General features: G+C 46.5%; 2 protein-coding genes across 5 annotated transcripts in view; one reads left to right on the top strand and one right to left on the bottom strand.

Moving 5' to 3' along the window:
* Positions 1-14,725, top strand: part of ARK2C (arkadia (RNF111) C-terminal like ring finger ubiquitin ligase 2C) — a 60,256-nt gene extending 45,531 nt beyond the window's left edge. For 2 of the 4 annotated variants that reach the window (XM_085566646.1, XM_085566644.1), the window contains 8 exons: positions 2,825-3,134; positions 5,106-5,231; positions 9,447-9,576; positions 10,612-10,716; positions 11,237-11,332; positions 11,583-11,666; positions 12,518-12,624; positions 13,754-14,725. In XM_085566646.1, the coding sequence (XP_085422772.1) occupies positions 2,825-3,134; positions 5,106-5,231; positions 9,447-9,576; positions 10,612-10,716; positions 11,237-11,332; positions 11,583-11,666; positions 12,518-12,624; positions 13,754-13,871 (1,076 nt within the window). In that variant the 3' untranslated portion in view covers positions 13,872-14,725. The remainder of the gene's footprint in view (positions 1-2,824; positions 3,135-5,105; positions 5,232-9,446; positions 9,577-10,611; positions 10,717-11,236; positions 11,333-11,582; positions 11,667-12,517; positions 12,625-13,753) is intronic. The other 2 variants (XM_021538904.3, XM_085566645.1) reach the window with 1 other exon arrangement.
* A 3,893-nt stretch (positions 14,726-18,618) lies between these two features.
* The window catches only part of LOXHD1 (lipoxygenase homology PLAT domains 1), a 177,663-nt gene continuing 170,705 nt past the window's right edge, over positions 18,619-25,576 (bottom strand). The window contains exon 41 of the mRNA XM_077790176.2: positions 18,619-23,750. Within this exon, the coding sequence (XP_077646302.1) occupies positions 23,270-23,750 (481 nt within the window). The 3' untranslated portion in view covers positions 18,619-23,269. The remainder of the gene's footprint in view (positions 23,751-25,576) is intronic.

Genomic DNA, 25,576 nt, shown 5'->3' with positions numbered 1-25,576 from the left:
TCCCCAAAGTCTTTGCTTTGCTGTAAAAATCCTCATCAGCAATTGGATTAGTTGAAGAGAATGAACAATTACTACGTAGGGTAATGTGTTATGTTAAGACAAATTGATGGGTTTTATTTAATCATATGGTCTCAGTCACATCTTGATGATGTTATTCCTATAAAGAGAAATGCATCACTGCATCAGTAGGTACTAGCAAAAAAATACTGAAAAATGCTTTATTTAATTAATCAATTCCTAAAGATAAAGCTAATTGATGTACCAAAACAAAATAAGTTGGGCTTTTTCTTTCTGATATGTTAGCTCTGTGTATCTTCCTGCACACATATTACAGATAAAGTGTAGTATTTGCATGTTCTGGACCTTGGAAAAGTAAGACTGAGTTCCTCTCAAGGACTGTATTTGCATGAGAGGCAAAATCCAAATAAAAAACATGGCCAGCTGATCTGTCCACCTGCACTCTAGTTCATCATGGCTCTGGCATCAATGGCCCTCCACACATTTAACTGACTAAAGGGTTCCCATGACTCAGTAAAAGCTGGAAACCACTGGCTGAGGTTACACCAGGCATTGAGAGACAAGAGAGTCACAGGAGATGATAGACAGGCTTTCTCTGCTTTACTTATGTGCTAGAGAATGTGTCCCAGGAAATGTGGGGGAGTCTTCCTGAGTTTCACTGTCTGGTATCGCCCCAAGATATTTTTGTCTGGAATACAGCTGAACCTCAGTGTGGTGGCACAGGTTGGTGTGTGTGTGCAGAAGGTTTAGCACTTTCACCTGCTCTCACACCTTGTCTCCAGGCCCTGTGAAAGCCTGGGGGTGCACAGTGGTTCACCCGTGACCTGCTGCAGCAGTTCTCCACTGAGAGAGCACATGGCCATCAGAGGCTGAGCAATTCACCACGAGTTCCCTGGAAAGTATCAAGCACTCACAGCAGCCAAGAAGCTTCTCCTCACAGTTCCCTTCAGCAATGGCCAGGGAAGTGCATAATCCCCATTTCATTACTCAGTCTTTACCTCTTTGTGGTGAATTTGGGCCAGGCTGTCAACAACAAATACAACCTGCAGTGGAACAGGGTATATGAATGGCTCTTTGGCCTGGGTTTGCAGCTCTGTCATTGAGGAGCAGCAGGTCTGATCCCACCACCTCTAGTTTTAATTAATATTATGGTCGAATCATGCTGTTATCTGACAGCAGGGGAAATTATCACCTCAGGAAGCACTGCTGTGGGTGGCACATATTGTGTAACCTGCTGTCTCTCAGAGGGGCACTGTGGAGTATTAGTTTGCATTTAAGAGGTGCTGTGTGTAATTATGCACAGTTTTGCAAACCATCCATTTCTGATAGGCTCTCTCCTGTTTCTCCTGCCGGCATCTGGCTTGCTCAGGACACCCTGAGCTGCTGTGGTGGACTGGCCCTGCCTGCTAGGGAGATGTGAGCAGAAGGGATCTGGGTGAAGAAGGCATGATGTACATGCTTGTGCTTTGGGATGAAATAATGTCTCTTGGTGCTGTTCTGGGAATGTTTTGTACCATTCACAAAGATTAAAATAGAAAGAGGAAGATGTGTTGTTCAAAACACTGTAAAAAGGCAGATGTCCCATCCTGGGGCTGATCCTCAGCAAAGAGGCATCTCTAATAACCTCACTTGAGTCCCATCCTTAGTTTCTGAATTGACTCTTTCCCCAGTTAAAGAGCCAAAAGTTTTGTATGATGCCTGTAAATGATCCAGGAATGTAGGAATTAACACATCGGACTGGGACAAGGGCTCGTCCAAGCAAGGATCTTGAGCAAAGTGCAAGCCAATGCCAGATGTTTTGCAAAACGCCTCCACTATGGATATCTTTCACACCTCATTTCTTCCTCATTGCCATCAGCTTCATGACTGATCTCATAGCAGTCCATGTTGTGTTTCCAGCAGCTGTTCTCTCCCTGCAACAAATACACAGGGCCTTCATCCCTGCTCTCAGAGGTGGAAGTTGTCTCACTCATGTCCTGCAGTAAGTGTAAGGCAATTTTTTAGAGCAGAGATTATTTTCTTGCCTATGAGACAGTTTTAGAGAGGTTAAAGAAATTACTTGCAGGAAAAGTCTGCAATTCAGGGAAAACATTTAAAATTTCTGTGAGATAATATCCAAAACCCAAATATTTTAGATGACAGGTTTTGTTGTTTATTTCCTTTTCTAGAGTGTTTGAGTCTCCATCACAGAATGATTAGGGTTAGAAAGGACTTTTAAAGGTCATCTAGTTCCACCCCACTGCCATGGGCAGGGACATTTCTCACTAGACAAAGTTGCTCCAAACCTCATCTAACCTGGCCTTGAACACTTCCAAGGAGGGCGCATCCACATCTTTTTTAGGCAATCTGTGCCAGGGGCCTCACCATCCTCAGCACAAAAAATGTCTTCTTCCTATCTAGGCTGAATCTCCTCTCTTTTTGTTTAAAGCCATCACTCCCTTTTTTATCTCCAAAGGCTCTATTAAGACTTTTGTTTTTTTTTTCTGTTTGAGACAGGAAAGCCAAAACAAGCTCAAAGCAGTTTCCATCAGTATACACTTCAACTTGGAGTCAAAATAGGATTTTGAACCAAAATCCATGTTTTGGCTCCAATGTTTTCTTGGATAAGAAATACCATCAGTCAAAACCAGCACTTTTTCTTGTAATCAGCTTTTAACTTGCTCTCTTTTACTTGTATTTTTAACAAACCTTCTGCAAGTGGAGAGTAACAGCCATTTGCCCAACCCTTTTCTTGGGTGGGTGACCACGGCGCTGGTCTGCCCTGCCCGCTGCCGGCCCCCGTGACCACTGTGCTCTTCTCTTCCAGGTGCTCCCTTTCAAAGGTCTCAGCATCCCCATGCTACCTCCTGCCGGCATTTCCACCTGGGTCCCCAGCCTCAGCTCTCCGCCGACTTTGCCCTGCCTCACGCGGTGCAGCCACAGCCGGGGCTGGCTCCCCATATGGCCCCCACGCACCAGCACAGCGGCGCCCTGCACCAGCCCCTGGCGCCGGTGCCCGCCCTGCCCTTCCAGGACGTTGCTGGGCCCTCCTTCCTACCTCAGGCGCTACACCAGCAATACCTCCTCCAGCAGCAGCTCCTTGAGGCACAGCACCGCCGGCTCATGCCCCATCCCAGGTAAGGGGATCCTGCTCTTCCCAAAGGATGTGGAGAAGCCATGTCAACCTCACGTCACCTGTGGAACCACAGCCGTGCTGGCGGGGTTGGGTTTTCTTCTCAAGCTCACCTGTGTGCACTGAAAATGCATCCACCAGAAGGGAGGCTGCAGAGCAGGCTGCACCTGAAGGTGTGCCCTTCCTGTGGGGATCCCTACTGTGCTCATCGGGTGCATCCCATTATTGTCGCTCCTAGGAGAATCATGGTGGTGTTGCCAGGGACCTTTTCTGTGTCTGCACACATGAGATGCATCCTCATGTCTGCTGTTTCAAAACCATATGAGATGCTCTGCCCGCCTGCCTCATCAGGTTATACACATGGAGGTTGTGCTGCTCAGGGTTTGGCAGGCTTTCCATCTCTGTGAGGGAATGATGCCACTGACCTGCAGCACACTCTGTCAAAGAGAGCATCCTAAATCCACACTGAGCTGACAAACACAGAGAGAATTGCTGTAACTCAGCAGAGATGGAAATGGATGCCTGGCCTTGTCTTGATTGTATTTCTCGAGAGAGGAATGATTTTTCTTGGAAACATATGGAAGCTATTTGTGGGTTGTACCCATGGATCAAGAATCAGAGGATGAGACTTTGCAATAATGCTTCATTTGGAAAGAATGCTATGGATAGAAAATTCTTTCTTTCCATGTCCTTTCTGTCTGAAAATTGTGTGTTTGTCTCATCATTTTTTTGTTATGTATAAACTGGATTTTAGGTGGATTTAATGATTAGCTAATAATTGGGTAGCAAGTATGTTCTGGTCTGAGAAACTGATGATACAAGTGTTTATTTCTTAGTCATAAGCTGAATTCAAATAAAAGAACAGAGCACAATTATATGCAGAATCTGCTTTGGTTAATGCTGTCAGTGTTGTATTTGGAAGTGGGCTGTAGTGTGGAAGAAGGCAGGAACCTCTTGCACAGTCCCAGTGCTTGTCCCCGAAAGATGCAACGAAGCAGGATATCAGTGCCCTTACAGGTGTAGGGCAGGCATAATGGGATCCCAGTAATGGGAATATGGGTTATGTCTTTGAGAGTGAAGCCTCTGAACTGAGGCTGCATGAAAAGTTATTTACCTGTCAGTCCTCTTGCTCCATTTGCCCTAATTTTTTCCTGAGGATTTCCTTTGTAATGGTTCCACTGGCAAGTGGTAACTTGTCGGGAAGGAAAGGGTAGGAGCCTGTCTGCAATGCAAATCCTGCTTGTGTATCCACCTTGTCTCTTGCCAAATGTGGACACTGATCCAGCAGTACACGCTCTTCCCTTTAGTAGTTCAAATAAGCAATAATCATGAGACTCAAATCCCTAGAAAAACCTTACTGTATTTTCTGGCACTATCTTTTCCCTGCCTGAAATGGCAGCAGAGCAGAGGGAGAAGGAGCTGGAACCCCGCCTGGCCTGTCCATCATCCAAAGAAATGTTGGCAAAAGCCACTGAGAGTAAATTCTGCTTTCAGTCACTCGTGAGTAATCTGGTTATGAATGAGGTTCCCCAGGAGTTTATGGACTATATGGGAGACAAGACAACCTGCAGCTTCTTTATGATGATGGATCATGGCTGGAGCAGGGGCACATTTTACTTTGTGTGTTGCTTATGGGGCTGGCTGCAGCAAAAAAGGAAATAGTGCAAACTGCACAAAGCTGCTGAGAAGTTGTTTGGTTTCCCCTTCTTTTCTGCATGTTGCCAGCAAATATCATCTCCTGCAAACTGAGCATATGTGGGTGCCACAGGGCCTGAGAGTGGATTGCTACATGATGGCTCTGAGGGAACAACAGCCCTGGGTTCCTCTTCCCATTATCCCTCACACCTGCTTGGAGTGCTTAGCTTTGGACACTTGTCCACAAGCCCAGCCTTTGGAGTTTTCCCATTGGTTTTTGGCAGGAATTCCAGTGCCCACTCATGTCTGACCCTCCCTGTTGCTGCTGTCCTCCCCGCAGGCGGGCCCAAGAGCGCATGTCTGTCCAGCCTCACCGCCTACACCCCAGCTTCGACTTCAGCCACCAACTGCAGACTCCACAACCCATGGGTCCCCAGCCCAGGTATTTGGCAGAGGGCACAGACTGGTAAGTGATCCTCATTTCACTGCTGCATCCAGTAAGGTGTTTAAAAAGTGTTGTGTGAGTTTTGAGGAATGCCATCAGGGATCAGGGCTTTGAAGAAAGCTAATGAGTCAGCTCAATGGTTACAGTGTGGGGAGTGGGAATGGGAAACACCACCTCTGAAAAATCTGTGAGAATGTGAAAGCTTCCTATATAAATGGATCTTTGAATAATTTAGATTGGAAAAACCTTCTAAGAACATGGAGATCAAGCATTCCCCAGCACAGCCAAGGCTACCACTGGCCCATGTCCTCAAGTGCCACATCCACATAGCTTTTAAATCCCTCCAGTAGTGGGGATTCCAGCATTGCCCTAGGCAGCTGTGCCAGGGCTGGACAGCTCCTTGGGTGAAGAAGTTTTTCCTAATAGGTAATCTAAACTTCCCCTGTCAGAACTTTAGGCCATTCCCTCACCTCCTGTCCCTGTTCCCTGGGAGCAGATTCTGCTCCCCTCCATCTGTCCTCTCCTGTCAGGGAGTCATGCAGAGCCAACAGGTCCTCACTGAGCCTCCTTTTCTCCAGGCTGAGCCCCTTTCCCAGCTCCCTGAGTTGCTCTTCATCAGACTTGTGCTCCAGAGCCTTCCCCAGCTCCATTGCCCCCCTTTAGGCACACTCCATTGTTGTTCATAACTTTTCACCTACAGATTTAGAGTGAAGCCAAGCATTAATTCTCCCAAGTTGCTTTTTGTGTTGTAGGGCACAGAGAGTGTTTTTTTCCCTGTTGAACACTGTCTGCCTGAACTAGACCTTTTGCTGTCCTTCAGGCACTCAAAACCCAGTGGCTGTAATATTTTCTGTGGTCCAAATTAGGGAGCACCATACTAACCTGCCATGCAGGGTGGTATGAATGGAGATTTGTTCATCATTCTCCAACTGTAGTGTTCAATACTCTGGAAAAGCTTTGCAGGAAATTGTTTATTTTATTTTCAGAGTAGGTTGAGAGCCCTTGAACAGTTAATAAAGTGTGGTAACATGGTCAAAATTTGAGAAAATTAAAACATTCTTCTAAGTAGTTGCTTGTAAGTTGGGCAAAGTCCATTCTGTGCACTGAATGGAAAAAATAGCATGTGAACTTGTAATTAAAGACAATCGCAATGTATTTGCACAAGAGGACTGGAATAAAATGGCACAGGAAGCCTTAATGATGGAATTTCCTAACATCTGAGCACTCCACTCTACAAATGAAAAGTCCTTTTAACCCAGGGTTGTTGCTTTTTTCCCTCCTTCAGTGCATAATACACCATCTAAAATACAACCACATCCTTCTGCAATTTTCTTCTCAGGTGTTCCCATTATTGGCACTCCTGTGGGCTGAATGTGGTCAGGATGACATTTTTCAGATTGGTTTGCAAAGAGGTTCATGTACCATCTGGATAGAGCAATTCTTTCTGCCTCTTTTTCAGCTCAGAGTGCTTAATTATGATCATTAGAAGTATCTGATAAAGCATCACTAAGTGCCTTCCCCCTCCCTCCTTTTCTCCCCTCTGTTGCTCCATAGCCTTACAAAACCCAAGGAGTGGGGTTGACAGAAACCATACACCGTGAGCATATGTTTGGGTGACTCACTTTCTCTTGGGACACACGTACTATTTTGCCCAGTGACAAGTATAAAAACTCCCCTCTAATGTGTTCTCTCTGGATGAGCAGCAACAACAGTGTTTTCTTGGAGCCTGTCAGTGGTGGGCACTGCCACAGGGGGTGGAAGTGGGGATGGAAGAATGATCTGAGGCTGTCTCAGACAGCCAACTCCATCTGAAGTTTTCTGGTGAAGAATAAACAAACTCCCATTTGGTTCCTTAAATCATCTTCTGCACACACAAGTAGTGATGACCATCCTGGTGTCTTGCCTATCTGGTGTCTTATCCTTCACTCCTTGGTTGTTGGCAGCCCATTTATCACAAGCATCACAGCTCCTAGACCTCGCACCCGAGCATCAAGATGCTGCACACTAGTTCCTGTAGCATGGGCTAAAAAGTGGTGGTTAGTTCCATTCTCCTTTAGAAGTGTGCTCTGCTTCTTCAGCCCCAAACCCTGGGAAAACACTGCTCTGTGCTGTGCTCTTCTTTGGACACACCTGTAGACCCAAAGCATCACTTCAGGAACCTCAGCATCTGATTTTAAGTCTAGAGATGCACAAACAGTTCAGCAGTCCTGTTACTGCAATTACCTGTGCAATTTAATCATAACCATTCACCTTTGAGAAATGTTTTCAGTCCTTGGTCTCAAAGCACTCAGTGAATTACTCATCTATTTCATAGACAGGGAATATGGGAAGGCAGAGAGGAAGTGGATCAAGGTCATGCAACAAGAAGGTGGCAGGGCTGGGAATGGAGCTAAAGCCTCTTGATTTCCAATTGAGACCTCCATCAACCTGGGAAAAACCTTAAGCAATTGGGTAAATATACAAAATTGGGACACAGGAGCCAGAAAGTGCCAAGACTAGATTCTCACCCCGGTTGTATTCCTGCCAGTTGCCTGCTGTGTTTCATCCTCTGCCAGTTTTTGTCTGTCTAGCACATGGCTAAAACTGGGCCAGCAAAGGTAGTCCCTCTCCTCAACTTAGAATCATAGAATTACAGAATATCCTGAGTTGGAAGCGACCCATGAGGATCATTGCATCCAGCTTGATGCAGGTATTAAGGAGTTCTGGGCACTGGTGCTGCTGCCTGGTGCATAGGCTGTTCTGGATGAAAGATTTCTGCATCTACTGTCCCTTCAGGTCCCCATCTTCTGGTTGGTGAAATCAGTTTCACAGCTGCTGGAGGACACATCTGGGCTGCTCCTAAGAAGGTGTGGTATGCCCTGCTGCTGTCCGCTGTGAAGGGGAGGAGAAGCTGGAGGCTGAAATGGGAAGCCTTGTGCCCTAATTAGCTTTTCTTTGGGAAATGTGAAGACAGTTGTTATTAGAGCAATGAATTTTGCAATGATGATAAAATGAATGATGTTCAAAGCACTCGCCTGCCGAGTGACTCTTAGGCTAGAGAAAATGGAGATCAGCTAATTGGATTAGAGATGGACATGCTGCATAGGCCCTCTCCCATTCCCTCCACATGGGAATGGGAGTAAGTGTAAGTGGTGGGATTGTAGCTTGTCTCTGTGTTGGATTGAGCAGAGCTGTGATGTTTGATGGTGTCTTGGTTATGACAAGTTTCGGGGATTGATCTGGGTTAGTTTTGTGGAGGATAACAGTGCTCAGATTCACCAAGTTGAGCACCATCTCTGCTCACCTGGGCCAGGCTGTGTTCAGGCAAGCATGACCATCAGGGATGTCTTGCTCCATTTTGGCCCTCTAGTTTTGTTTCCCCCTTTCCTCCAGCAGAGGAATGTCCTTATCCAGACATTTCTAAAAACCTTAAAATATTTTTTCCACATATCACAGTTCTGCAGTTCATGGAATCATAGAATTCCAGAAAGGTTTGTGTTGGATGAGACCTCAAAGATCATCTTGTTCCATCCCCCTGCCATGGTTAGGGACACCATCCACAATCCCACGTTGCTCCAAGCCCAGTCCAGCCTGGCCTTGGACACTTCCAAGGATAGGGCAGCCACAGCTTCTCTGACCAACGTGTGCTGGGGCCTCACCACCCTCACACCTCAAAACCTCACCACCCCTGAGGCTGGATTCAGGCAAGGCATAGTGTCCTTTGACTCCCCAAGTCCTGCCATGATCTGGGCTGGGAGACCTCTAAGGAGAGCACAAGAACATCAAAAAAGCCCACAGAGAGTGCCCATCTAGCTTCTAAAAGCTACTGGAAGCTTCTAAAAGCTACCATTTTTGAGTCCCTTGAGTAATTAACTGTATTCCTGCAAAACATTCAAGGCAAATTCTAATAGTTTGGAGCACTGGCAGCACAGTAGTCTGACCAGGTGCGAGCCTGGATACCCTTTCAAGCCACCAAAATGCTCTTATTCTGAAATTAGCAGGGTGCATCTGCACAGTTCTTGACCCCAAATAACTCAAATGCTACCTGGCATAGAAACAACCCCTCACTCCTTCATGGTGGCCTGGTGGGTGATTCCTCAAACTGTAAGAAACTCCCTTCTAAGCCATAGCACCTCCCCAGGCTGAGGAGCAGCCCAGAGCTCAGCAGGGGGGTTGCCCTGTGAGCATGGTCTGGTGTTCTTCAGTCCATGAGCACAAGCAGGCACTCAGAGCCACATCTCCCTCTGCTGCCCACAGGGACCTCAGCGTCGACGCGGGGCTGACTCACGCCCAGTTCCAGGTCCGGCCGGTACCCCAGCCCTATCAGCATTACTTGGCTACACCTCGGATGCACCACTTCCCCAGAAGCACATCCTCAACCCAGGTGGTAAGTGAAATGCTTTTACTGAGAAATATTTTATGCATTGTCTGCCAGAAAGCAGTCAAAATAAAGGCTGCTATCTTTCTATCACCTGTCTTCTGCAAATCCCACTTATCTCTGGCCGTGGGAGGGAGCGTGTGAAAAGATAATGTTGCGTCACTGCACTGGATTAGAGAAAGAAAAGAAAAGAAAAGCTCAGCTGTTTTGGGAGAATTTGGTCCATTGCTTGCAGCATCATCAAGCTGGTCTGCAAAACATAGGCAGGATGTGAGAGACTCAGCAGTTAATATTAATATTATTATTAACCCTGGAAGGAATTGTGGTTTCCCAGGACTTTTATGTATGCAGAAGGATTGGCAGTGGGTGACTGCCTTCCCTAGTGTCAGCCCCAAAGACCATCCCTCCTCAAGTCGTTGCTCTCTACACCAGTTTTGATGCTACCTGTAAAGGTCTGGCATGACCTCTTGCACAGGTGGAGGTGGGATTGATGAGAAGACTGGCTGACTGAGATAATTTTCTACCTGTTCTCCTACCAGGGTGCTGTATTTGCAGCTAAGTCACACCAAGCACCGCTAATCCTTAAAACATCCCCAGAAATCCCATGAGGGTGTTTCACCCTTGTGCTGTGTCAGACCCTGACACCTGTGTACTAAAGCTACCCCTAAAAAAAAAAAAAAAAAAAAAAATCAAAGGTTGGATGAACAGAAATTCACCCATTTAAATGAAATAAAATGTCATTGTAATCTAATCCATGTTGGGATCTTAGAACCACAGTATTATGAATGATACAGGAATTATTATAACAGATTTTGGAAGGAAGTACATGTTTGGAAGGAGTGCATGTTCTTACATATCATTTATAGGAAATGTATTAGATAAAGACTCTTTTTTTTGTTGTTATCAAAAGGCTTAAATCGGTGAAAGTGTCAATCTACTCTTTCAATTTGAATTTTTAAAGCATTAGATTTACATCAGGGCACACAAGGGTTTTCTGTAGGAAAGTATACAAGTAGCTTTATTTTTCTCCCTCACTTTTTTCAGGTTGTTCATGAAATCAGAAATTACCCTTACCCTCAGCTTCAGCTGCTTGCTCTTCAGGGACTGAACCCAAGCAGGCACACATCCGCTGTGCGGGAGAGCTATGAAGTATGTATCGGGAGACTGGAATTATTAATTTTTAAAGTGCTGTGATTTTATGTAAGCTCTGTTATAAAATTGTAAGACTGTTTTTTGTGGTGTGGTGGTTGCAATGAGTCTTTAATCAATTTTAGCAATAACTGAGAAATGATGGGGTTAAATTTAGTTAAAGATGGTTTACTCCAAACTTCCTGGATCTGGCTTGGGTTGACTCTGGCTCCTTTCATTGGTGAGCAAAGTGCTCCAGATCTATGGGGCTTTGTTTCCCAGTCTGTCAGATGAAACTCAAATCCCATCCTCATTTGTGAAATACTGGATGTCCAGCTCTTTGCCTTGAGCTCTTAGTTATTATCCCAAGTGCCAGGGATCAGATCTATCATTACAGCATGGCTGATTTGGGTTTGATGTCCATTTCCACTGAGGAGAGGACAGGAGGGAGCCTCGGTTGCCAGCAGGTATGGTTGTGTGGTGGGACCTGGTGTCTTGGGAGCAGTGGGGATAACACTTTCCTGATGTTCCTGTGCCGCAGGAACTGCTGCAGCTGGAGGACAGGCTGGGCAGCGTGAGCCGGGGAGCCGTCCAGAACACCATCGAAAGATTCACTTTCCCCCACAAGTACAAGAAGGTGAGTGCCCCAAAACACAGCACGGCTGCCAGCCCCTCTCAGTTGGCCAGAGGCTGTGGGCACGGAGCAGGCAGAAGGAAGGACTTTGGTGGGTCACAATCCTCAGGGCTGGCAAACTGGCACCATCAACCAAACCATGCCGTGCGACGGGGGAGGAACATAAAACCCAGCAGGGGTGCTTTAATATCTTGCGGGGCTCCCGGGGTGCGGAAGCGGTGGCATAGCTCAGCTGCCTGTTTCTCACTTCTAGGCTAGGAAGCTGCGGGCCAAATTTTCAAAAGGGTCTCAACCTTCTCCCACCCAGCGGGTGCAATTTCCCCCCTGTCCGCACCTGGTAAGAAAGAAAGTGCACACCACCAAGGGGGCTTCGTGCATGCAAACCCGCCCCGTTCTGCATGCAAGTAGCACTGTCCTGCACCCGCTGTGAGGGTGGTGGCGGCTCTGTGGCCTGGGGAACCTTGCTCTCCCCTGGCTTCACAAGGGGTGTCTCCTCTGTTGGAGCTGACCTCCCACCCATGAGAAGATGGGCTCATTTTTGGGTTGTGCTGAGTAGAAATTGGGAAGAATGCTTGTCTGGGTAGTAATTTCTAGTGTTGGTCACTCCTGGCTGGAGGGTAAGGATGTTGTATTGTCCACGTTTGAAGTGAGGTAACTCCTGCTGCACTTGTCTCTCATCCTATCTCCAGTGAACCCAGGAAAAGGATATGAATAAGAACGGATGTGTGGGGAAAGAGAAGAAGGGAGAGCTGACAGGTTAAGCACTGCCCTCTGGTGCCGCATGGGACTGAGCCAGTGGCCAAGCTGTCATGGGGCACAGTGGTTGTTCTTCCTGGCAGTGGTGGCACCATGAGGTTTGGGGTCTCCCCAAGGAGAAGCCTCCAGCAAAGGAGATCATGGGGCCATCCCCACTACAGGGAAGTGGTCCAGGGCTGTATTAGGGCAGCAAAGGACAGGCTGCTCACTGCCAACAGCCTCACTGCCACCAGCGTCAGGAGGAGACATGCCAACCTGCAGCATGTTGGTGGCACACTCATCTCACTGGCTGTTTTGGCTGGGCTGGCTTCCCTGAGCTGGAGGATCTGGCTCATAGATGGAGATATCATTATTTTTCTTCCTGCAACTGCTCAGGCTTGGGAGAGCATTAGAAGGGCAAGGTCTAACCAAATGTTTTTAATTTTGCTGCAGAGAAGACCACAGGAAGGCAAAGCTGAGCAGGATGATGGCGAGGAGTCAGATACCGATGAGAAATGCACAATCTGTCTGTCCATGCTTGAAGACGGAGAGGATGTCAGGTGAGATCCTTCCATCTCCTCCTCTGCCTCTTGATGCCATCTGAGTTGTGTTTATTTGGTTTAATGTAGCTGTGCACTGACGGGGTTGTCTCTGTTCTTGTCCTGAGAAATTCACCTGGGCTGTTGAAGGGTCTAGGAACCCAAATGCTTTTGTAGATGGACACTGGTATGGCCTGTAGGCAGGAAGCGCTCTGCAGCAGCTTTTATAGCGCTTCCTGGGTTTGGATCATCTGCTTCCAGGCTGTGCCAGCTGGCCAGGTGCTGAAGTGTCAGAGAGGGGTAGGTTAGACTGATCTCTGACAACCATCTAGAGCTTGGGGTCATCAATACCTGTGCCTGACAGATGACCAAAGTGTGATAAAAAGCAGTGTTGGTGTGAAGTCCAGGAGAGTTGGGCTTGTGTCCAAGACATAGCTACTTTATTGTAGGATAAGTAGGATTACTCTGCCCACATGGTCACAGAGAACCATCCCCAGTCAACAGAGCTCCAGTTGTCTCTAACAGACATTTCAGGATGTTCACTGGGTCAAATCTCTGCTTGTGACAGAAGATGGGGATAAGAAATTGCAAGGGGTTGAACTATCATGGCTGAAGGGACTGCAGAAGATAAGTACCCACGTCTGCTTCTCATCCTTAAATTGCCAAGAAAAGCCCTGATCCTTTCTCTGTCAGTTCTTGTGGTTCAAGGTTCCCCTGTACTGCAGGGGTGATATGTGATGATGGCAGAGGTGATGTGAGTGAAATGTGTGTGACCAGCTTCCCTGGGGACACCCATGTAGGAATGGTGTGGGCCCACCTGACTGCTAATGTGACACAACCCCAAAGAGCTAAGAGGCTTTGGAGTATAACCTTGCTCCTGAAAGGTTAAAAATTAGCTGCCAGCAAAATTAATAAGTGGAACAACTCAATTCAGGATGGTGTGGGGGCTTCTAATAGGCCAAGGAGGATGCTAATTCCAGCCCACTGCCATGTGGAACTGGCATGGCTAGGAAAGGCTGCAGGACTTTGGTGGTAATAGTGTCACCACAGCATGTTTCCCATGTTCAAAGCAGCCCCAGATGCTGTTCTTCAGCTCTTCTTGGTCCCTTGGACCTCCTCCATCCTAACAGCGGTGTTTTTCTCTCTACAGGCGGTTGCCCTGTATGCATCTCTTTCACCAAGTGTGCGTGGACCAGTGGCTGGCCACCAGCAAGAAGTGCCCGATCTGCAGGGTGGACATTGAAACACAGCTCGGCTCAGACAGCTGAAAAGACTAGCTGGACACACCATTTTCCTTACCAGGTCGTATGGCCATAAAACCTTGCAGCAAAATTTTTTGCCTTCTGAGCCATTTGATTGAGAGGGGAAGTCTGCAGGCATGGTAGTGAGGAGAAGGAGGAGGTGATATAATATCTAGCAGTAGGAGTTATTGCACATATACGCAGGATACAGGCCCAGTGAAAGGGAGCTGGCATTCCCGGAGCTCAGAGACCCCGTGCTGCAGAAGATTTTAGTGTTGAATATGAAGGAACTAGTTGTGATAGTCCGGCCTGTCAATCCTGCTTTTCATGGGGATTGTATATATACCTCTCAAATATGTAGAAACATGTTAGGGGTCCTTTAGCTATTTCTATGGATGGCAGCTGGAGCATGTTAGCTTAAGAAATGTTGTGTTTGATGCCCTACTCATCTTGTGGTAGACATGTTGCTGTTACCTAATTTGCACCAAATACTTTTTCATAGATTCCTTATTTTGGTGCCTGATTAATACATTGCAGAGAGGGAATAAAGAGGTCAAACATCCCCATCTTTGGGGTGGGGGAAAGAGGAGAAAAAGCAAAATCCTGTTTACAGTCAGAAGGGTTTGTGCTCTTTGCCTCAGCCGCGTGTGCTTCTTTCCCTTGCATTTACAGTGTGTTGCAAATCTAGAGAAGCTTAATAAAAATAAAAATTGGGGATAAAATGAACGAAGCAATAGGGAAAAGCTTCGTTCCTGCTTGTCTGCTGGTGCTGGACACTTTCTGTAGCGGCACAGTATTTGAGTAGATGCTGTTTCTTTGCTTTCTGTATTTTAACAAAGTAGCTTGTCATATCAAAATCCAAGGAAGTTCTGTCTATATGATTGCAATTGTCCGTGATGCTTTCTTCTGTGAGCTGTGTGGATGGTTGGCTTTGCCAGCACTGCTCCAAAATGATGGTTACAGGAGTCAGTGCCTACCGCTGTTCTTTGGGGTTTAACAACACTGGAGAGGTGCTGAGAGGTGCAAAATGCTGACTCTCCTTCCATTGCCAAAGCATCTCTTGATAAGGTGACAGAAGAAAACTCGATGTTTGCAAGACACTGCTGAGACCATGAGCCCTTGGGCGCGGGAGGGAAAGGCAGGGTGGAGGTGGGGCTGCTGCTTTTGGGAACCCAGCTGCTGGGCCATGACCTGCCCCAAAGCATATGCACCCGCGCCCACATGGGCTTGTGCGCATGCTTCAGGGCGTATCCACACAGAGTAAGCAGTGGTTGTTAAAATGCAACTTAATCACATTAACACTCAAAACTGAATTAAGAGGTAATACCCAATGGAGTGAGCTGTTGTGATCCATGCTCCCCCTGAAAAAAAAAAGACCTCAGCATGCCAACCACAGGGACTGGGCGGAAGATCCTTGGGAAAACCAACATTCACAACCAAAACCTGTAGTTTTCCTTTTTTTTTCTTTTTTTTCCCCCTTTAAGGGAGACAGGAGCTGCAGAGAAGCAGCAGGGGAATTAGAAACATAATCTATTGAAAATGCTGGTGTAGTGGGAATAATTTCTGTCTCCTCTAAGCACATGTTTCTCTGGAGAGAAATGCTCTCCCAAGTAGATTCAGTCATAAACTATTATCTGAGAAACTGCAAGATTCTCATGAGCTGTAACTGGGAAACACCAACCTCAGAGGCACACAGAGATTTCCTTTTTTCCCCAGTGAGAGAGGAGAGAGGAGGGAAGCCCCACATGAGGGTGCAGGAGCCTCTCTCATTCTGTGCCAAAGCAGGTGGGAGGGAATGGAAGGGGAAAAATGGTGACATATAGGGAAGACATAAGGCAGAAGTTCTTGGCTGTGAGGGTGGGGAGGCCCTGGCACAGGCTGCCCAGAGAGCTCTGGAAGTGTTTGAGGCCAGGCAAGATGGCATCTGGAGTGACCTGGTCTAGCAGAAGGTGTCCCTGCCCATTGCAGGGGTTTGGAACAAGATGAGATTTAAGGTCCCTCCCAACCCAAGCCATTCCATGACTTTATGACACATTTGCCGCCCAGCACAAGTGACGGCTTCCTGGGAAATGTGGTGGTCCCAGCCCTGATGTCCATGGGTCAAGGAGTGACCCATGGATACCTATGGATCTTGCTCCACCAGCATTGAAACAGCATTACAAATAATACTAATAATACTAATACCATGACAAGCAAAGCAAGGCTTTGGTAGTAAAATCCTCTGCACAGGTTTGGTCTGCCCAGGTGTGGCCTGTATGGGAGAAGCAGGGAGAATAACAGGGGGACTGATACCCCCACTGGGTGGGGAGGGAATGAGGAACACTTCTGGACCATGTGTTTTCTTTTAAAGACTATGAGAAAGTGTTACTATTTGCCTAATAAACAAGCACAGTTAAAAAATAAAATTGATCAAACTGACAAAAAACAAAACCAACCAAACAAAAAACAAACAAACCTTTGATGAAGAAAAGCACCAAACTCCCATGGTCTCGTGTGAGTGACTGATCCCAAGGTGCGTGCGAATTTACAGTGTCTGGAGTTGTATCAGTGTGTCAGGTTCCTTTGCGTTTAAATAATTTGTACAAGTAGGTTGCAAGTTAGGATGAGTTTAAAAACAAGACAAAACAAACATCATCAACAACAAAAATCTAGAAACAAAACATCAATAGTTTACAGGGTTTTGTGAGTTTAAATGCCTTATATTTAACAATCATAATTTATGACTAACTTGTAGATATTGTGGGTTCTAATTTAATTATTTTTATAGTTGTTTTTTGCATTTTTAATTATAATTTATTTATTTAGAAATTACTACTAATTTTTTTTATTACTCCTATTACCTCATTTTTGCATTGTTTCTGGGAATGGAATGCTTTGCATGCATTGGTACTTAAAATAAAATTAAACAGGGGATGTGGGGGGTAATGCTTATCTTGTCAAAAACAAAAACAAAAAAAAAAGGAGAAAAAAATCAGGATGTGTGATTACAAACTGTATTACTGTGGTGCTGTTACCTTGGATACATTCCATAAAAATGCAAACCTTTGATTCTGTATGCTGTGACATAGTGGAAAACTGCAATATAGTGACTATGTTTAGCACATATATATGAATATTATTTGCACTCATAATCAAACTTTGGTGATCCTTTCACTTGTGTCCTTGCACATTGAAGGCAGTTAACAATGCTCTGCATAAACAAAAATGTTTTGGTTGTTTCTTAGTACTGCCCTGTCCCTGACTCCTCTGGTGCTGCTGCTGCTGCTGCTGCTGCTGCTGCTGCTGCTTGTGTGACCCCCACAGCAAGGGGCAATGCATGCCTTTAGTGCAAGACTCTGCAAATTTTGTCAAAAGCCCAGGAAGAAAGTCCAGGTGTGGTGGCTCTGTAATTTTTGGCATCTATTAGTGTTTGGTTTGTCTCTTTTCACCCTCTGTTTGTGCACCCCACTGGGGTGAAGGAGGCAATAAGGTGAGCCTGAGCTTGGAGGCAACAGAACTGAGGGATTCGATGCAGTTTTTAGGGTTGACTTCTTTACTCAGAGGCTAGGAAGGCCCTGGCACAGGTTTCCCAGAGAAGCCGTGGCTGTCCCTGGGTCCCTGGAAGTGTCCAAGGCCAGGCTGGACAGGGCTTGGAGCAACCTGGGATAGTGGAAGGTGTCCTGGCCATGGCAGGGCATGGAACGAGATGAGCTTTAGGATCCCTCCCAGACCAATGATTCTGTGATCCTGTGACACCACGTCTAGCTGAGAGTGGCTGGGATGGACATGGGGTCCATTTTTCCACTTCTTCCTTGTTGGCTTCATTCTTCCTGTACAGGAGGGAACCTCACTTTTAATCCAGTGTAGAGCTGGGACCAGCCCCAGAGCCCTCCTGCCCCAAGAAGGGGGTCAGCCCCAAAATGACATGGCCAAGAATCCCCATCATGCCATGGCTGCTCTCGCTCTTGCCCTTTCCCCAAAGGCTCCTGAGTATTACGAGTTCCAGCTTTGACAGAAGGTTAGAGAACCTTTGATAACATTTTAAGCACTAAGCCATAACCATGCTTGGTCAGTGCAGACATTTAGCTGTGTATAGTCAGAAGTGGGGTTTGATGCATGTGCTCAGCCAGTAGCCATCCTCCCCAAAAAAGGCTTTGGATGAAATTCTCAGTTGGGTTAGAAAGGCACAAAATCACAGTACCTTAAGTTTTTCTCTCTGTCCCTTCAGGGTGCTGCGCTGCTTTGTTGACTTTGCCTTACCCCAGGTTTTAAACCTGTCTGTGTTTTTTACCTTGCTGCTCTGTAACACTTCTCCCCTGTAGCCTGGAGCTGTGATTTTGAGCTGTGTGGGGACAGGGGGGTTGGTTGCCTTCCCCCCTAAAGTCACTGTAAGAGGGATAAGCCAAACAAGGAGCGAGTAAACAAAACCCCCTCTCCTTTAATGACCTGGGCAGGTGAAAGGATCACCCACATTTTTGTATTCCTACTGCTGTTCTGTTGTGCTGTGCAACATTTTGCTACATAGACTATTTTATAGAAGAAAGCTAGAAAAATATTTATTATTAATATTAAAGCAATAGTGCATTGAAGAAATGGAAAGACATTAGAAATTGTGTAAATGCTTAGATTCACTTTTGGTGGACTTTTTGTACTTTATTTATAACTAATAAAACAAAACAGCATTGCTAACTATAAACCTGTGCCACAAAGAAGCCACCTGGCAGGGCAATCCTTTGGTCTTTATTTACTGCTACATTTTTCCTTTCTTTAGGTTGGAATAAATTCTCCTTTTACTGTTTGTGTCTTTGATGTGCAGAACCACTGCTGGAGTATAAAATGCTCTGCCCATCTGGTCTGCAGAGGCTGCTAGTGGCTGAGCTCCATGGCAGAGGTGAGGTGAGGCTCTCCACACTGGGCACATTGCTGTGTGTGATACCTTGTGGCACCAGTTTTGTCATTAGGTACCAAAACTGCTTTCTAGAATTTCAGAAAATTGCCTATTAAAGAGAGATTTCTCCTCTAAACACATTACACAGTGCCTGTAAGGTATCTCTAGCAAGTCCTGCAGGAGTATTAATAGGTTCTCCCACCCTCCTGGTGGAGAAGGATTTCCTTCTGCCTGGGTCTCTAGTTTAATAACTAAGGAAGGGGAAACTGACTGGAAGAAAAAAAAACCCAAAACCTTAAATCTAAAACAGGTACATTTGAGGATATTTTCAGTCCTTTTTGCTACCCATTGGAGAATCCAGTGGGTATCCTGCAAAATCCATTCTGTAGATCTGCCCGTGCTTTTATTTTCTCCCATAACAAATTATGCCAGTCTCTGCTCCTGCCCACTCATGATTCAGCTGCTCCTCCTGAAAAAGCTGAGACCAGTGCCCAGCTTTGACTGTGTGATTAGACTAAATCAGCCTTGGAGAAAAGTGGCTGCTGATCACAGGGATTTGGTTCCTGTAGCTGAAGGGAATTGCTGGCTCCTCCAGCATCCATCAAAAGCTGCATAAGGGATGAACTGTGTTCACACCACACAAAGCTTTTGCTACAGGAAGCTTTTAGAACCTCAGAAAACAGGTTAAAAATGACCCACTGGGGAAAAATTTCAGTTTCTCGCTGAGATCCTGCTGATGTCCTTCAAAAGGGTGATGCCACTGAGAGAGGTGCTGCAGATGGCAGTTGGGTTTGTTTTGAGCTGGAGCAGCAAAGGAGCCTCCACAATCTGATAATAGCCCTGCTGAGCACAGTGCCTGCCTGGGGAGGGAGAGGGGCTCTGCCCATCATGGCACAGCAGCACAGAGTGAGATGCAACATCTTTATTCACTGCCAGCATCTGCTCTCACAGCAGCTGCCCAGGGTCAGGAAGCTGAGTCCTTATCCAGTGTTCTGTGGTGTCTAAATCGGCAGCTGGCCCACAGGTTGCAGCTTAGAGCTGTACAACTCCATTAATATTATTTTTTTCCGTTTTTAGACATAAGGAAGGGGCAAAGAAAATGATATTTTCTACATACAGAATAAAAGATACTTCACATCGCTCAGTCATTCCCCCTTCATGAACCTAGGGTTCACGTAGGTATATGATGCTGCCAAAAATGCTTAGCAATTTCAATTAGCAATCTCTATTTCATAGGGATTTGCAAATAATTCTCTGTGTCCTGCACTAAGAGGCAACTGGTCCTTCAGCATGAAACACTGCTAAGTAGCCCTTGTTTATGCTTGTTTTCACTTGCAGCACCCAAGTGACTTAGTAAACCTAAATTTAGTAAACACAGAACTTCATCAGAGTCCAAAAATGGCGGAGAGCGCAAATACGAGACAGCCAGGTTTTGGAGACTCACACTGATGTGAGCTATCAATCGTGTCCTTTGCTCTTGCTTCTTATTTACATTGTTGTTTTAGGATGAAGGATTGTGCATTAAAATGCCACTAGCTAGGAAATAAAGTGGGGAAAAAAAGAAGGTAGAGGTTGGTGGTGGGAGCAGGAGCTTTTATCTTCCCAACCAGCTTTGGGTTGCTTGGCTTCTACAGGAAAAGATTGACTAAGCCCTGCAAAAGGCACAGGACTAGGAAAATTTTGTCTTTTCTCCTCCCTAGATCTCCAGTTGGCCAAGAATGTGTTGAATCAAGCAGCTTAACGCAAATCAGCCCTTGGAAAAACCCCACTCTTGCCTTATTACTTCTGTAGCAGTTGTAGCAACAGAGGGATTCCCCAGAGCCAGGGTGGAGCTGAGCTTTGCAGTAAGGAGAGGTTTGTTTGAAGTCTTTAGTAGAAAAAGCAGAGTTCTTTTGTGCTTTGCCAAGGTTGCCTTCCTAGGAGGCAGTGAGGGCACTGACCCTCTATCAGCATACTCTCCTTGGGCCTTTTCAGGGCAGCTTTGCCTGGAGCTTTTGTGCTGAATACGCCTGTCCAGGGATGGCAAGTGGCCTTGATGACAACATGGGTACCTACAAACTCATCTCCCACCTACAGAGTAGTTTGGTCACCCTGAAGGTATTAATTCCTGCTTTAGCTGTGCCTCAACCCATGTTTCTAGCCACTTGACACCTGTGATTCCTCCCAGATGAGAGCACATTTCGCATTCAAGGTAAGGATTTATTTTTCCTCCTTGCCCCAGGAAGGGATGGTGTGTGGATCAGGAGCTACCTCACTGCTTCCTAGGGCAGGAATCATAGAAGAATAATGGAATCATAGAATCATCACAGGATCACAGAATGGTTTGGGCTGAAAGGGACCTCAAAGATTCTGTTCCCACCCCCTGCCATGGGCAGCGACAACTTCCACTATAACAGGTTGCTCCCAACCCATCCAACCTGGTCATGGAAGCAAGTACCAGGGCAGTGGGTTTGTTGAGGGGATAGCGGGGGTTAAACTGATCCTCTAAAACCAGCTTCTCCACCACCCTGTACCAAGTAGGGGATGACTGGAACCAGCTGGAAATGCTGGGACTGCAGCACTGTACAGGGATAAACTCCTATTTCCCAGCAGTACACATTTGATTGAAAAGGGGCCAAACCTCTTGACAGGAGAGGTTTTTTCTAACAGTGCTGGTTAAACTTGGGTGAGAGGGAATGCAGGGAGATGAAAAGCCTGACCCTTATTTTTCTCCAAATGCCTACTGGGGATCTGCAGTGACACTGCACAAGTACAGCAAACCCAGATGCACCAGACTCCACTCATGGGACCCCTTGGGTATCCAGGAGGTCTGAACTCTATCCCAGCAGGCTCCCAGGGATGCAATCAGACCCTAGCAATCTCCTCTGGGCCTCCAAAGGGTTGTTCTGCTCCTCCTATGAGTTCTCAGCTCCTTGCTAAGGGCCGGTCAGCACCAGTCTGCTATGAGGAGGGAGAACACAGCCAACGAAAGCTGCTATTATTATTCCTCTCAGTGAATAGCTGATCCCTGATGAAGTTGATTACTGGGCTCATTTAAGCAACTTTCTCTGCTCCAGAACCATCAGTTACCATAAAGGTTTCCAAAATGAATTAGCCTGGGCTATTGTTTGTGAACTGGCACAGACAGCCATGATATAAGGTCAAGTCTCTTTTGTGGTGCCTGCTGTGGGAAACAGAAATCCAGAACTTTTCTGGAAGGGCTTTAATGGGCTATCAGCTTTCAGATACCTCTGAGAAATCAACAACATTTCTAAGATTATTCTAACTCCTGTCTCAGCATTACCAGGCTTTGCTGGGCCTTCTTTGACCATGAGCAGTGTGGGACTAAGTAGCGGGACAGTCCTGCCCCTTGGCCTTGCACATCCAGGCAAGGTCCCAGCAGAAGCATCATCCTCAACCCATGAACTGGTGGGGTGGGTGGGCTTAGTGGGGTGAGCCCAGACTTGACCCCTTTGATCCCTACTCATGCAAAGTTCTTGTTTAAAACCAGCTTCTGGGAGAGGGAATGTCCTCTCCAGAGTGGGCCAGGAGGAAGGTTCTCATGGCTCAAACACACCCGTTTTTCCTCCTGAGGATGTGTCCTGCTGCTTTGCACCCTAGAGAGACAAGGCTCCAGAAGCAATGATTTATGAACAGATTTCCTTGTTGGCACTTGTAGAGATGTGAGGGCCTGGGAAGAGCTCATTGACAGGAGCACTGGCCCTTACTGCCTCCAGGAAATCCCTTCTCCACTACAAAAAAAGACAAAACAGCAATCTTTATTAAAGGAAAAAAAAGTTAAAATTATGCCAGTTGCTCTGAAATGCAGCTGGTATTCAGGCCATGTAGGGTATGATTATCCTGAGTCAGCTTTGAATATAGTTAGCACAGTTTCCTTGCTGTAGAATTGATTATCTGGAAGGTCTTTTGCACTGGCAGCTGTAATCATAGATCTTAGCTCTTGGCAGAGTTGTAGGAATTCAGCAGAGTCTGCCCTGGGGCGGAAAAAAGCTCACAGAATGGAAAACATCACCCAGATTCCACTGCTGGAGAGCTGGATGGGTGGATGCAGATGCTGTCCGAATTCCCCATAGAACATCTTACTGTGTCTGCTGTTTTTTGATGTGGTGCCCTCTGGAGATGTCCATATGTGTGTATGGATGTGCACTGGGATCTCCAAGCTCAATTTTCTTAAATAAAAATGTCTAAATTCTCTTAATCTCTATGCTCCTCTGTCAGTGGAGTAGGTCAATGGGTTTTCTCAGCCCTCTCAAGACATAGAGCTGAAAGCAGAAACATCTGAGGTGGTAAAGGACAGTTTATATCTCTTCTGGTTGTAGCTTTTAATCATAAGAAAGCAATAAATGTATTTATTTAATTCACAGTTTTATGTGCACTTAAAAAAAAAGCAGCAGCATTACTTTTACAAAATGTTAAACAAGGAGGAACATCTTCCTACTAAAAATCTCTCAATACAAAAGATAGTGTATTAAAAAGTAAAAGGCAATATAAAACAGTATAATGAGGAAAAAAGTATGCATACTGAAGGGACCAAAACCCTCCTGCAGCTGTGTCCTCCTCAGTACCTAGGAAAAAGGTCCCTACAGATTAACCCATCCCCTCGGTTTTCATCCAGCCACTTCCCACAGGGAAATACGGTGGTGACACCAGTGGCCGAATTGGTGATCTCCACCCGCTCCACCAGCCAGCCCGCAGCCAGGCCGCTGTTGTCGTGCTCAATCCGGACCTTTTTCAGCTCTCCCATGTCCAGCGTTTCCAGGTAAAACCTGTTGGTTTTGCCTCGCTCAAAGAGGTTCCTGAACTTCTGCTTCAGCGCACGCCTCCCTGAGTCCCCGTTCAGGCCGTAGATGGTGATGAACACATTGGCATCGGTGCCTGCACCCTTCTCGAAGCCTGTGACCACAATGGTCTCATATTTGACTGGCACCAAGCTCCGGGCTTTGCTGGCAAAGCTCTCTGTGACCTTGGCACACTCGAAGACTTTGTAGTCTCGCCGCTTGTATCGCAGAGGGATTTTCGTGTTGCACCTGAAGAAGTACCTGCCACGGGCAATGATGGGCAGGTTACTGGCATGGACAGCCACTTTGTGGGGCAAATGTGAGAGAACTGTAGAATTGTTTGTGTTGAAAAAGCCTTCTAAAGTCATTGAGTCAAACTGCTATCCCGCCCTAGCACTGCCCAGACCACCACTGCCCCATGTTCCCAAAGTGCCACATCCACATGGCTTTTAAACTCCTCCAGGGATGGTGACTCCACCACTGCCCTGGGCAGCTGTGCCAGGGCTGGACACCTCCTTGGATGAAGAAATTTTCTGTAATATGTAATCTAATCTTCCCCTGGCATGTTTTGAGACCATTCCCTCTCCTCCTGTCCCTGTTCCCTGGGAGCAGAGCCCGACTCCCCCAGCTGTCCCCTCCTGGCAGGGGGATGTGCAGAGCCACAAGGTCCCCCTGAGCCTCCTTTTCTCCAGGCTGAGCCCCTTTCCAGCTCCCTCAGCCCCTCCTGGGGCTCCAGCCCCTTCCCCAGCTCCGTTCCCTGCCCTGGACACGCTCCAGCCCCTCCGTGTCTCCCTTGGCCTGAGGCCCAGAGCTGTCCCCAGCACTGGAGGTGCCCCAGCAGTGCCAGCACAGAGGACAGGCCCTTTGGTACAAACATGGAGCCAGCAACTTAGAGAGTATGCATTCTACTAAATTTCCCAATATTAATGCTGTTTCAGCATTTCCCCCTCTATGTACCAGAACTTGAATATTTCTCCAGAAAGAGAGCCACGACAGAATTTGCAACTGGAAAAATCTGACCTCATCCCACACAGCTATAGACACACTGCACATGGGAAGGATCTGTGTGGCTCTTGTCACCTCTTCAACCTGTGCAATGGCATGACCAGTTTCCAGACCCACCAAGGCAAGACAAGCAGTCAGACCCAGAGCTAGAGCAGGAAAAAGGTGTAAAATAAGGAATGGGAAAGACGAAGGAGATTTAAATCTCCCCTTTCCTTTCTAGATCACCCATCTCATCCTTAGCAGGGAACAAAAAAAGTGGGAACACAGCAATGACAGGTACCAGATGCCAACTGCCCCTGTCTCTGCAGTGCTGTCTCTGGTGATGTGCGGGGAACACCAAGCACATCCATAAATTGCCTCGTTGCTGGCACTCAGCCAGGGTCTGGAGCACTCTGCTTTTAATGATGCATTTCGTTTCCAATGATGCAGATCAGTTCTAAATCAGCTTTCCCCCCTTCCCCCACCTTCACTGAACTGCAGCAGGTCCTCCTGAATGGAGTGTGGCTGGATTGCAGTGTGTGTGTGTGTGTGTAAAATAAACACCTGGAGGAAGGGTTACTGTGACTCCCCCTCTATGGTGTTTCTTAAGCACTTCCTGTATGTAAATATAACACCTATACTCTTGGCATTTTCTGCAGACAAAGTGAAGAACTTATTCCCTGGAAAGAGGCATTGTAGATGAGAAATTCCCAGGGGAACAAAATTTTAGGCTCAGGGGTAGAAAAACTGCATGAGAGTCTGATGGAGAGGATGCCCAGTGCTGCAGATTGATTTCCTCAGCTGCGTAATATCTCATGGTCTGGAAATAAAATGGTGCATGCCAATCTTCACAAGGGACAAAAAGAAAAAAAACCCAAAAAACCAAAACCTTTGTAGCCCTGGAATGTGCAAGGAAAATCTTTAAATACTATCTTTTTACATACTAAGAAAGGAAAAATCCCAGTATAATTCAAAACTATTGCTGCAACAATCTGGTAACTCTTTAAATTTGTTCTTTGGCTTCTCTGGGTAGGGTTTTTGATATTTGGGATGGGTAATACCTTAAGTGAGAACTTGTTTTTTTGGTGCAAGCTCTCCAGTTG

The sequence above is a fragment of the Lonchura striata genome, chromosome Z, assembly GCF_050655825.1.
Source record: "Lonchura striata isolate lonStrDom1 chromosome Z, ASM5065582v1, whole genome shotgun sequence".
NCBI classification, from domain to species: Eukaryota; Metazoa; Chordata; class Aves; order Passeriformes; family Estrildidae; genus Lonchura; species Lonchura striata.
This window is presented reverse-complemented; position numbering and strand designations above follow the sequence as displayed.